General features: G+C 40.7%; 1 protein-coding gene across 1 annotated transcript; it reads left to right on the top strand.

Moving 5' to 3' along the window:
- The first annotated feature begins 7,007 nt into the window (after window positions 1-7,007).
- Window positions 7,008-13,150, top strand: EVX2 (even-skipped homeobox 2). The gene is made up of 3 exons (XM_048869388.2): window positions 7,008-7,720; window positions 8,744-8,997; window positions 10,287-13,150. Exons 1-3 carry the CDS (start codon window positions 7,297-7,299, stop codon window positions 10,917-10,919), a joined length of 1,311 nt encoding a protein of 436 aa, XP_048725345.1. The 5' UTR covers window positions 7,008-7,296; the 3' UTR covers window positions 10,920-13,150.
- The last annotated feature ends 325 nt before the right edge of the window (window positions 13,151-13,475 follow it).

Below are 13,475 nucleotides of genomic sequence, written 5' to 3'. Positions count from 1 at the left end.
GCTCTTTTCAGCATTCTTGCTCTCGGTTTACTTGTTGCAAACACTTAACACGCTCACTTGGACATAATATGCAACAAGTTACTACAGGGAAGCTTCTCCGAAGTAAAAGGAAGAGGATTTTTTAAAATTAAAATGATAACAGAAATGTTTTGAATGCTTAACACACACACACACACACAAAACAACACAGTAGAAGATTCAAGGAAAAGGACAGGTTATGGAAAGCGAAATTAATATTTGACATGATTTTGTTTTGAAATGCAATTTGCATTGATAATAACAACCAAGGATCATAAGCCCGTTGGGGTATTTTATATAAAAACTATGATCTCTCTTTATTAACAGTGGCTTAAGTGAGTTGAATGAGAAAGCGAACCGCTTCGCAGTAATCGCAGGTCTTTTAGTTTTGTAGCAAGTCTAATAATATTTGGCAGTTTCTGGAAGTGGGGTGAGGAATGACAAACTGGTGCCAATAATCACAATAACAACCGCCTGGCAAACACAAGTTCTTGTTCATTAGCTCCAACCACTTAATTACTCTTAATCTTTCATAATCAGGTAAGAAGTCAAATAAATAAACCAGACAGGGCTACGTATTTCACTCAATTATAAGCCGACTCAGTATTTGTTCCCAGGATATAAAATGGTACCTAATTAGGGAAGTGGATCCTAAGGATACAAGTAAAGACTCATTCCTTTAGTTAACTGAATTCAGCTTTCCCATGGATTCTTAACTAAAATATACAATATTTAAGATCGAAAACGTGTATTGCACTGGCCATGTGCAATTTTCTGTTTGTATCTCGTACTGTAGTTCTTCTAGCCAATAAGTATACTGTAATGATCTTTCCTGTCACAAAAATATAAAAAATGTGTTTAATAAAAAAAGAAACTGAAAGTATGAAGTTTCTTGTCCGCTTAGCCCTCTTACATCAAAGCAAATTAATTTGTAATTATGTCTTAGCGCAAAATAACACCAAAGACCACTTTCGCCTCAATGAGTGTTCTATGATTCCATGCCCAGTGAGACTATGTCCCTGAACAGTGGTTTGGGATCAATAATTGAAACTCAGTAATACGCCATTTTGTGAGGTGTGTAAAAACACAGCATTGCCTTACTCTCACGCTTTGCACGAACAGGATATTATGAATGTGAATAAAAATAATGAGCTCACAAGTCACAGTCTCTTTATAATGTCTGAAAATACACACCCAGTTTACATGTGTTAAGATTTGTTGTTTTAACTATGTGGTACACTTAGGTGTAGAACAAGAATCTAGACTAATTAATGCTTGCTTCTGTGTAATATTACACTTTGATAATAAAGTATTCTAAAACGATTCCTGATCTCCTTCATTTATTGTGAAAAAGTATTTTAGAAGGTAGTGGCAACTGACAACTTTGAAACTTGTTAGTAGATCGTAATAATGGATGTTTTCATTTGCTCCAGAACGTTACAGAATAATTTTCCTTCCCTCTAGTGTATAGTAAGTGTGTGCATAGTTAACATCATATCTGTATGAAATTTTCCATTTAGAAATAATACGGGCATCAGTATAATAAATTAACTAGATATCTGCAAGCACATCATGCAGGAAAGTTACTGAGCTCTTCCCATAAAGAATTATGCCGCATTTTATGATTTTGAAATTATCTCATGTCCTCAAAAATCTTCGGAAAAATCTACTATAGTAATCAAATCTTTGTCCTAATTAAACATACGGATTGAGCAATTGCTGTGCCACTCTCTTTCACCTCCCTTTTCCGTCTGCCCAGCAAACACACCCTCGTCCTTCCGCCACCCCCTTCTTTTACCTCTTTCCAGGCTTCCGTGGGATCTGGCTTTGGTAACGTCGTCCTCTTCTCTGAGCTATATTTTAAATTTATTTCTTTATTTCGATTGCCCTTCTGAAGTCACGGTATATTGCTATAGTTTGCTGCAGAAAACAAAACCATACCAAACAAACCAAGGAACTTTGCACTTTTGGGTTCAGCCTGAACAGCTCGTACACAAAATAAGGAGATTAGTAATATTTCAACAGCTACCTTCTCCAATCCTCGCTAGATTTTTTTGTTTAATGTTAACCAGCTTATGTTTTTAGTGACTAAGTAGACCAACAGTGTTTATTTTCTGTGTTTCTTTTTCTTCCAACTCAACAAAAAGAACTAGTAGAAATTGAAACAATTGCAATAAAGAAAAGGCTTAATTGCCAGGTAAGGATATTTGTTAAAATATGTTTTCCAAATCTGTCTTATGGATGCCCAGAACTTGATTTAGCAAGTCAATTAACTCTGATGTTTGAAAGATACATTTTCACAGACTCATAGAAATGTAAGCCTGTGTAAAGGACCTTCAGAGGTCACCGAGTCCAGTCCCCTAAGCTTCAGAACATTGAAAAGTATCACTCTGCACAGTGGCCTCTACAAAATCCAAGCAGACTTTTAAGCAAACGTGAGTGTTTAACATGTCCCCCCCTCGAGTCCCCCATAAACGGGTATAAAATCTTTCATAAGTCCCAGCCAGTATTTAGAATCATAACTCGTGCTGGCGTTGCATACAGGTCGCTGCAGGGAACTGATAAACGGTTCGGTTTAAACCGGAATAACTTTTTACATCACATAAAATGTTATCAGCTGAACTTCGCAACATACGTCCCATTCGTGAAGCTAGCCACAAAAAGACACAATGTTATTAACTTTGTAATATATGGTGCTCAAAGCTTTCTTTGAGTTGTAATCAAGTTGTATATTTACGACGGCAGTGAAATATTTTTAAAAGCACAAGTGATTAGACAACTATGCTAGAGTCCTCCTACATAATAATTCTCTCATAAGGAAGTAGAATAAATATAAGTATATTTATATATGGAGGTGTATGTATGGATATTTGTACTTAAATTATTTCTTTGTATACAGGAGAAGAATATGGGCTCATAGAAAGCACTGATGTCTCCAGTAAAACTCCAGGCAGCTGCTGTACCCAGCAGCAAGTCTTCAGCAACAATATTAAATGGCTTCCAGTTTTTGCAGAGTTGGAGGTGTAAGCAGAGAGAGAATTTCTCTCAAGTTTGCACCATTCAGCATTTCCCATGATTATATCGTACGATGTAGTATCCCAGCTCTGTCACTAGATGGCTCTACACGTTTTTCTGTGGAGACTCAGAGTGCAGATTAATAATGTAAATTTGAACTGTATTGTTTCCTTGATTAACAGAACCGGACTTTCTAGCTTGCAAGAGTGAAATATCTGAGTTTATATATATTTTTTACTACAAAGGAGGGAAGAGGATTCCCACAGAAAGTGAACCTGTTATCTTAACTCAAACTTTCAGGTATAATTGTCTTAGTGCAATAAATCTCAGCTTGTTTTTTTTCTTCTTAAAACCAGCCTTCCTATAATTCGCTATAGATCTATAAGTAAATGAAGCAAACAGGCTCTAGTTTCATGTTGTGAGTAGTCAAGTCAAGGGCAAAGCGACACTGTATAATAACGTTAGATCTCATCAGACCATTTCACCTACAAATTCACCTGAAAATTCTCTTTTTCACCAATCACTTTTAATAATAATTGGGCAAAGCTCACGGATCATTATCTACTTGAGCCTGGGTCCTCCTATAGATACCTGGGTGATATCAACTGCAACATCGGGCCTTTGGTTATTTGAGAGACAATATAGACATATGCAACCAGAAGTTTTTTGCGAGCTCCCACCTGAAACAGTGCATCTACACGTTGTATGTTACCTGCAATAATAATAATATTTTACAATTTACCTCTGAACACCCAAAGTTAAGAAAAAAACCCAAATATTTAGCCGGTGTTCCCTAGAACACCTTAAAACTAGTTAAAAAGTGGTTGAGATTTCGGTCGATTTCATATGAATTTCTCTTTCAGTGAAGATTTAACAGACATGATCAAAATATTATTTGATATCATAAGTAACAACTCTCAAGATAAAATAAAATATTTTGGCTGTCGGCCTATGCAGCTAGTTAAAGCTTATAAGAACAACTGAGTAAACAGGGTAGCAAAAACTCATCTATTTTCATCGATCTATATCACTTTCTTTACATTCCCTCGCTGATACAACCCTTTAAATATGTGTTGAAAGTTTTCTAGATTGCACTCATTATTAAAAGAAAAACTATAAACATTTATAAAATATATCAATCTAGTTTTCTAAGAATATAAATATCAAACAACTAGTTTATTAGTGGATATCCATTTTTGAGAGGAATGATTAATTGTATTGTGCTGATTGTTTTTGTTTTAAACTGAAGTATTAATATTATTTAAAAGGTGCACAATGTAACAAAACACTAATTAAGGTAATTAAGGCACAGTCGACCTTGTGTATAACATATTTTTCACATTGGACGTTTTGTAGTACCCTATTTCACCTGCAATATACCATAAAACAATTATTTTCCTTTTAGTGGTGCAGTAACATTTTTGGAATATAAAGCTCTACTGGATTTGGTAGTGTTCAGATGTAAGTGTGTTGGAGATGTGGTGTCTAGCTGTGGTTTTAAAAAAAGGGGGAAAAAGATACTAACCCAGTTAAAGTATTTAAGAAAACAGACGGGGGCGCCAAACGACAGCAATAAAGCAACCCACAGACTTCCGTTTCCCCTCCTATAACTGGTAAGGCACTACTCAATCTGGACGAAATAGGCTTTCAGATCTATATTTAGGAGGGGTATTTTGCATAATCATTATTTCAACTGGCAAAACATAAGTCTGTATTTAACTGGGACCAGTTCCTTTTGCGATGGAAAGTTTGGTTACAGTCTGGATCACCCATCTATAGTCAATAATAGAGAAGTTTTTGAATTCAAGTGAGGCAGTGTTTACAGTACCTACAAACAGAGCCCAATATGTACATCGTCACTCTTCTGTTCAGAATTGTTTAATCTCAGGGAGCTGCTGTCCTTATAGCATTTTAATAACAGGATAGCCTATGGAGACTGTCAGACAACTGAATGCATCCGATGAAGTGAGCTGTAGCTCACGAAAGCTTATGCTCAAATAAATTGGTTAGTCTCTGAGGTGCCACAAGTACTCCTTTTCTTTTTGCGAATACAGACTAACACGGCTGTTACTCTGAAACCTGTATCTTTTCAATAAATAATGGTGTAGGAAATTGTGCTCTCTCCTGATAAAACAGAAGATACCGCTTTGTCACCAGTTATATTGGGGTAAGAAAGGCAAATATATCACCATCTCTTACGGGTTTAAAATTATTTATGGAGAAATATAGTTTCAGAAAGTGTGCTCTTGGATTGTGCTGGCAATATAAAGGGCTTTGACGTTTACATTCCTCCTATTACAATATATGTTTTTCTTATCTAAGTCTAAGCACACTGCTCAAAGCTCCCTACGGTTAGTGAAAAGTTGATATTTACTTCTGTCTGGTTTGGGGCTGTAAAACATAGGACACCAAACTGCAGCTAAATTCACGTTTCAAAGAACTGATGTAAAACTCTGATTAATAGAATGCTGGATTTTATAAACAATGCCTAGAATGTTTCCTAAATATTTCATGGGATGTTTAGGGAGACTTTTAATACGTTCTTAAAAAGCCGACAAGAATCCCGTTTTTCAAGTATGAATCATAAGCGAGAGCATAAGAACTTAGGAGATGTGACTTTACCATTACAAGGAAGCGCCTCGCTTGGCAAAAAAAAAAAAAAAAAAAAAAAAAAAATCCTATGTAATCACAGGAAACGTTGGAATATTTCTATACCTGATCAAATTCAGAAACTCGGGATCTAAAACTTCACTATGTGGGTAGAAAAAAATCTCTCAGAAAGTAGAGATTGGGTAGTTATTGAAGAGTACTCCAGAGATGCTAATGACAAAGGATTTATCTTCGTTTAAATGGTTGCCATCAGCGTCATTATTACTATCAAAGTTATCACTGAGGAGAGACTTTCCAATAGTCACGTCTACTAAGCTTGCTAGCCCGTGTCCCTTACAGCACAAGACATTTTACTCCGGATCAACCCGGAAAACAACGGACAGCTCAGCTAACTAAGCCACAGGTAACCTTGGCGAAAGAATGACGATGAGGAGCATGTCTTTACTAATATTTGATGCCTTTGAAATACTAAAATCAAGTCATTATATCTATATAGATTTTAAAATGCTTCGCTTTTCGGGGGGAGGGTGTAAAAAGAAACCTGTCTAGAGAATGAAATGACAGTGCTGCAGTACGGTGCTTTAAATCATGAATGCATTTAACGTTATTTGGACATTTTTGCCATCAAATTGCACAACAGAGAATATTTTCCCAAGAGGGGGGAAAAATCGTAGACTAGCTCCGACAATAAACAAGAGTATAGAAAGTAAAAAGGACACCATATTTAAGGATGTAACGAGGAAAATATACTAATAGACCCCCCCCCCCTTTCACCCCGGATTACAATAAATCCATTTGCAGGCTGCTGTGGTAGATGCACTTAAACTGCTACGTACCAGCAGCGATAGTTTTTAAAAGTCTCAGCATAAGGTTTGCGTGTATGGGGCTGGTTGGGGTGTGTGCTAGTAAAATTCCTAAATAAAAAGTACCAGTGCATTCTTAACTGGAAAGTAAAAGTAAATAAAATACAGAGGAAGGGTAGTCTCAGTCCGCAGGTCCTCTTCCAACGTTTCCTCTTGTTGCGATCTAAAATCCGCTCTTAGACATATAAAACATTATCTATTATTTAACACGTAGTTCTGTCCGAGGACAAACGAGAAAGAAGCTGCATCATTAGGACCTAAAAGGCAACAAAACAAAAATCAGAGCATAATGATGCACCTAAATGAAGGGGGAAATGTTGCACAGCTCATTTTATTAATCAGACTGTCAATTTCACCCCAGAGGCCAAACCCCAGAGCAATTCAAGCAAGATCTGATCACGCTAAGGACAAGAGCTTTACTCTTCACTTCTTGTCTTTCTTTCTTTCTACCTGGATATATTTGTCTGCTCAGAAGCTGCCTTCATTATCCACTGACAGAAGCTTGTGTTTATTTGCTTATAAACCTGTTACAATAAATGATTATTCGAACAGCGTCATTCCTACCTTAATGACGAGCACTACTTTTTGATGAATGACATTTCGGGCTAGAAAGGATGTATGGGTCATTTTGACCAGTCATTCCCTCGCTTTGGCATCCCACAATTTTTACGCCTCCCTCAAAAAGAGATAATAATATCACTTGCCGGGCTGAATGTGAATTAGCCCCTGCTGCAGCTCATCATTAGTACAGGACCAACCCTGCAACTTTGACATTTTTTATAAAGCTGAGATGATGGAAAGAATAAGAAAAGAGATGATTCTGATGGAAAGAGGTCTGCACAGCCCTACAGCTGGCAAAAGGCTCTCGAATTTGTCAGACTCAGCTGGAAATGCAGTGCTGGAGGCCCTTGAAAATTCTCAACACACTAGTCGCCTCAGCCCTAGACTAACTTCCGCCTCTCTGCATAGCACTATAGGGGACATCCCTGCCAAAGGCAAATTTGAAATAGACACTTTATTCAATCTTCAACATCAGAACAGTGAAAGCAACGTCTCCTCCGAAATTGCTCCGTCGGAAAGCAGGAAGAAAATTAGTCATTATTCAGAAGTTGCTCAAGAGGCAGATATGAACAGTGATGTGGAGGTGGGCTGTTCAGCACTCCGCTCCCCAACTAGCCTGAGTTCCTCCCAGCTGAAGGAAAACAATAACAAAGGTAAATATTATTTTATCCTCTCGATCTAAACGGTACCGTTATTTGATTAAACTTGTTAGCCTGTGGAAATAGCGCTCTGTATTCAGTAAAATCACTGCTAAAACGGTGCACAATTATTTTTCCTGTGTTATCACGATACACAAGATACACTAAACAGTGTTTATATAGCCAAGTGTCTCTATATATTCATGGAAATCGCTCTCTTTCTCCCATATATAGAACTATATATATGTATTTATATAGTTTCTCTCGTTCTGCAGATCTGTCTGTATTTCTCCAGCTATACAAATATACATACATGGAGTAAATTGAGTGTATAGATAGTAGAAACTATGTATCTAAGTATATGTGTGTATTTGTCTTTGTACGTATAAAATGTGTCATTGTGTATTCACACTAATAATAATTGGCCATTGTTCACTTTCAATCTCTGATAACGCTGACTATTAAAATCTCCCCATCGTACCAGGTTTGAAATAAATTTGGTGAATTATTTTCATTGGGGAGTGTAATAAGAGAATAATCAATGGATTTCTTTGGGGCAATAGTAGATGCGTTTTGTCAAATGTGTCAAAAGAAAAGCAAGCTACACCATAACGCAAGACATATCTTTGTTTATGGCTGCACTTATTTTGTGCCTCTCAAACGAAAATAAGGAAGGCTCATGTAGCTGTTAAAGCTGATTCACAGATGAGAGTTATCCGATCACCGCAGTATGAGAGCGGTACCACATCTCTAAAATTGTGCTCTGCATATGTACTCCTACTTGGCTAATTGGCTGCAGGAGCTAGAATTCTATAATTACTAAAATGCCTAATTTACTTAGAATAATTTCGTTATGAAGTGATTTAAAAAAAACTTTATTGATTCTATTAACAGCAGCAATTTGTAACAATGACAGCTAGCATTAATTATCAGAGTTCACAGCCAGACTGGTAACGTTACCTCCTGCTTTATTTAATACACGCAAACACATCCAGAGGAACAAATCTTTATTTCACAATTTGCTTGCTTGTTTGCCAGGCTATTCAGAAAGCAGCTCAGCTCCTACTACCACCACCTCGTCCTCAGGTTCGAGTTTAACCAGCCTGCACAGCAGCAGCAACGCACTGGGCAGCTCCGGCTCTGGGGCTGACCAGGTGAGAAGGTACCGCACCGCCTTCACCAGGGAGCAGATAGCCAGGCTAGAGAAGGAGTTCTACCGGGAGAACTATGTGTCTCGGCCCAGGAGGTGCGAACTGGCCGCAGCGCTCAACCTCCCTGAGACCACCATCAAGGTATCTCAGCTGAAGCGCTACAAACGCGGGGCTAGTACACTCGATGTGGATTTTGGTGCTTTTGTGCTGTCTGGGAGCTTAAAATGTGAGATCGAGCCCAATTCCCGGCTAAATAGGTGCTTCTTACTGACAGGAAAATGCAGTGGCTTATACTTTCCTCCTGTATGGCAAAAGAATAAATCCAATGATAACATAACAATAGAACATAAAAATAAATAGTGTTGCATAATTCCCACCACGGTTTCTTAGCTATTTTTAGCTATGGCTTTTGGTTAAAGAACATCCGGTCTTGTCTTTCCTGTTGGGTTTGTTTGTTTCTCTGGGTTGAAACTTTTTTATTTGTTTTTAATTTTCCTTGTCAATTTGTATTGCCTTTGCACGTTAAAAAGGAAACAAACGATGATATTTACCAAAAAAATGAAGCAGAGGAATTGGACACGTCAATATAATAAAAATTCTATTTCTCCCATTTCGGACAAAAGCACTTGAAAGACAAATGCTGTATTATTTAAAACGGATTTAGTGTCTGACTGGCACAAAGCATTTCAGTGATTTATTCGGGTGAAATCTCTTTTGGTTGGATTATTTTAAATAATGTGGTTACTTATAGCACATTACAAAGAGGCAGTGGAGAACCAAAAAGCTTGAGACAAGAAAACAAGCTGCTCCGTTACAGAGGGCGAATCTTAAGCGCTCTCCTTCATGCTTCAGAAAGATCTGTATGTTTGGAATGTTCCTTTCCTGAAAGTAGCTCTAGAAAATAATATAAAGCAAGGATGCTAAAGCGGAAGGCAGATGCAAATGCCCATTGTTACAGGGCAGAAGCAAGGCTGCAGCGTTAGCAACTCGGAATTTCATTTGTACGGCTGCTTTTAAAAACAAAACGCAAACAATATTTTGCCGTGTGCAAACCCCGTGCAATTAACAAAAAGCAAACAGAAAAGCTTCCCCATAAAAGCAGCTGGGTTCCTTCAAAGGAGCCACTTTCATTTTTAATTCCTGACAGCTTTAACCCTCTCTGATGTCAGCGGGTTTTGTGGGTGTGCGAATTTGGAGGGAGGTTTTTAGGTAGCAAACCAGGAGGACACTTAATAAATAAGTCACAGGCAGGCTAAGCAGCGGGGGTGGGTCCTGGGAGGGGAGCGTGCCCGGCACGGCCATGCCCTGCTCGGGAGCTGCTGCAGCCCGCGGCCGGAGCAGGGCTTGGCGGGAGCCGGCCTCGTGTCCGGCGCCGCGGCTGCGCTGCTGTCTAAGGCCGGCCTGTGTGTTGTGTCTCCCGCTCCCGCCAGGTGTGGTTCCAGAACAGACGGATGAAGGACAAGCGGCAGCGCCTGGCCATGTCCTGGCCCCACCCGGCTGACCCCAGCTTCTACACCTACATGATGACTCACGCGGCGGCCACGGGCAGCCTGCCCTACCCCTTCCACTCCCACGTGCCGCTGCACTACTACCCCCACGTCGGGGTGACGGCGGCCGCCGCGGCTGCGGCCGCCTCCGGAGCGGCCGCCGCCTCGCCCTTCGCCACCTCCATCCGGCCGCTGGACACCTTCCGCGCCCTCTCGCACCCCTACTCCCGCCCGGAGCTGCTCTGCGGCTTCCGCCACCCGGGCCTCTACCAGGCCCCCGCCGCCGCGGCCGGGCTCAACAGCAGCGCGGCGGTGGCGGCGGCGGCGGCGGCGGCCGCGGCTTCTTCGGCGCCCCCGGCCGGCTCGGCGGCCTGCTCCTGCCTCAGCTGTCACAGCAGCCAGACGGCGGCGGCGGCGGCCGCGGCGCTGGGCTCGCGCGGCTCCGGCTCGGATTTCCCCTGCACGGCGGCCTCGCAGCGGGCGGAGAGCGGCTTCCTGCCCTACTCGGCGGCCGTGCTGAGCAAAACCGCGGGCGCCTCCCCGGACCAGCGGGAGGAGGCGCCGCTCACCAGATAACTACCCCGCCCGCAGCCGGGGGCGACCCGTTTCTAAGGGGCGGGGGAGGGGGGCCCGCAGCCGGGCTCTGGAAAAGTTCCTTCTATTTTTGTACCGTTCACCCGCCGCCCCCCCCTCCCCCCAGCTTTGGCGGAGACACGAGCCGGGGGGCGGTGGGCAGGGCCCCGCCCTGACATTCCCCTGCACGGCCCGCGGGGCCCAGCGCCGGGCGCGGGACTGCCTGCAGGCCCCCGGGGCGGGGTTTGCAGGACAGCGCGGCGCAGGGGCCAAAGGCTGCCCTGGGCGCCACTCCCCGGGGGAATTGCGCGGGTGTCACTGGGTGCAAAGCTTCTGTTCTCCTTGCTGGGCCCAACCCCCGCCGCCCTCGGTCGGTCCCGAGCCAAACCTCACCCCCTGCGCAAGGGGAATTTGGCCTAGGGACTGAGTGAAGCCTGCTACCACGTCCGTCTGGAAATTGGGGGCGGGGGGGGGGGGGTGTCAACAGAAGAGAAAAGTGTTTCTGTTTTATTCTGATTTCGTTTTAGTTCGAATCAATTGGAAATGCCTCGCCTATGTTATGTACAGAAAAGAGCGGTAGCTAATGAGGCTGCTGTGGATGGGCCGGTAAAGGGAAGGGAAGAGTGAGATTGACAGGATGCTCTATACGAGTCAGAGAGGCAGTTTTAAACTCATGCTTTCCAACTACCATAATCCACGCGATCTGGGAAATACTTGAATCTCTCTAGGTATAGGATGCTGTCCTGAAGCATTGACCTTAGGTACTTCTCTCAGTTTAATGTTTTTCTGTTTCTTTTCTTTGGTAAAACGGCTCTTGGATTTATTTCCCACACATGTTTATCACGCCTTTGCCTCTGAAAAACCACCACTGGATAACTGAGACCTGCCATAGCAAGCCACTGCTACTGGAGGGACTTCCTTGAACTTGAAGAAAGGCACATCAAAAACCACCAGTGTTACTGCCATGTCAATTCTGATGCTAATAATGTGCAGATTATGACGAAAATTGCCAATCATGTTCTCTGATGGACCTCCTTTGAATGTGGAATTGGAAAAAAGTTCCCCGCGCAGAGACCTGCTGTCAAGTACTAACAACCCGCTAAGGGAAGTCATTAGAAGAGACAGATAAGAGACTTGGTACATAAAACATTGTTCTTGGTGCATAGAATGTATGTTATTTAATGTTATATCTGTTACCTGAAGTGATTTCGCACAAGAAAGCCACGTTCTTATCATCTCAATTGCCAATTTTCATTTTGGTAACTTGAGCGCCCCGGGTAGACTTTTCTCTGTTAAGTTGATATTCCACCAATGTGAAGAGCCTCATTAAATCAAACCCAGATATTTCCATAATACTCCCTACAGAGCCACTTCACTCTTCACATAATGAGATTTTTCTGAAGGGTTGAAGCCTTCATCTAACTTGCTCTTGCTTGTTTAGGCCCCGTGTGTACACACACACACATACACACACACACACAAAATTTCTCTATTATATATATTTGAAATAAGTGTCCCGAAATACTTCTATTTTTAAGACACTGGATTTTTTTCATATACCAATAATGGACTTTCAGGAAATAATTTGGCTATCCTGTTTTGTTCAGTGAACATAAATAGTAGATTTTTGTCAAATGGGACAGATTTCTTCGGTGGGAGGGAGGGTAGGGCAGGGAATATCCCAAGACTCCTGGGGTGGATTCCTGACAAGATGTGTTCATTTAATGTTTAGAGGACGTTAAACTAAAATAGGAAATACCTAATGCGTAATTTTTTTCATTTTGTAAAATAAATAGCAAGACTACTTATGTAAAAATTGATTATACCAGCTGTTGTTCACTGAGTTTATATTTAAATTTTTTATTAATATATAATTTAAAGCAAAATAAAATAGACCAAAACATGGCACTCTATTACCAGCTTTACCTTTTCGATTGTTGGATTTGTTATGATCACACGTATTGGATGGTATATACGAATATTTTGGCAATAAATGTTTACATTTTTCCAAAATACGGATAGATAGACAGATGTCTATCAAATGATCGATAAGGATGCTGGTTGGTAAAATTAACATAAATTCGTTTTATGTTAGGTCCTTTGGACCTGATTATTGTATGAATCTGTAAATAAAGTCTTCGTGCTTTAAATATTGCTGGCTGTATGAACTCACTGTAAAATATTTTACAAATGTGCAATAATTATAAAGCTTTGTATATTACGTTATTTATTGTGTTTGGTCATGTAAAATAAATGTTATTTAAATCAAAGCGAGCTTATTTGTTTGAAAGGCTGCAAAACATTGCTTGCTGGTGTTTGTTTTTAAGTATGACATCCAGGGTTATGAGAACTTTTTAAAACAACATATCTAAACGCCTTTTAATACATATATGAGATGGATTAATTCATACTAATCAGTATTTTTACTGCGAATGCAATGCATTACTCATGTTTATAGTAGATGCGTAATAAGTCCAAACATTGGTTTAACATTAATTAGCTGGCTAAACAGATGAGTGTTTACAAATATTATAAACATATTCTATAAGAAAAACAGTA

This window comes from Caretta caretta, chromosome 11, assembly GCF_965140235.1.
Source record: "Caretta caretta isolate rCarCar2 chromosome 11, rCarCar1.hap1, whole genome shotgun sequence".
In the NCBI taxonomy this organism is placed as follows: Eukaryota; Metazoa; Chordata; order Testudines; family Cheloniidae; genus Caretta; species Caretta caretta.
The sequence above is the reverse complement of the archived record's forward strand: the minus strand, read 5'-3'. Positions and strand labels throughout refer to the sequence as shown.

What these genes read in the sequence shown, in the direction of transcription:
- EVX2 (XM_048869388.2), top strand. Translation starts at nt 7,297, where the DNA reads ATGATGGAAAGAATAAGAAAAGAGATGATTCTGATGGAAAGAGGTCTG. An exon ending in GAAGGAAAACAATAACAAAG is followed by an intron (nt 7,721 to 8,743) that starts GTAAATATTATT and finishes CTTGTTTGCCAG; the next exon opens with GCTATTCAGAAAGCAGCTCA. An exon ending in TCCCTGAGACCACCATCAAG is followed by an intron (nt 8,998 to 10,286) that starts GTATCTCAGCTG and finishes CGCTCCCGCCAG; the next exon opens with GTGTGGTTCCAGAACAGACG.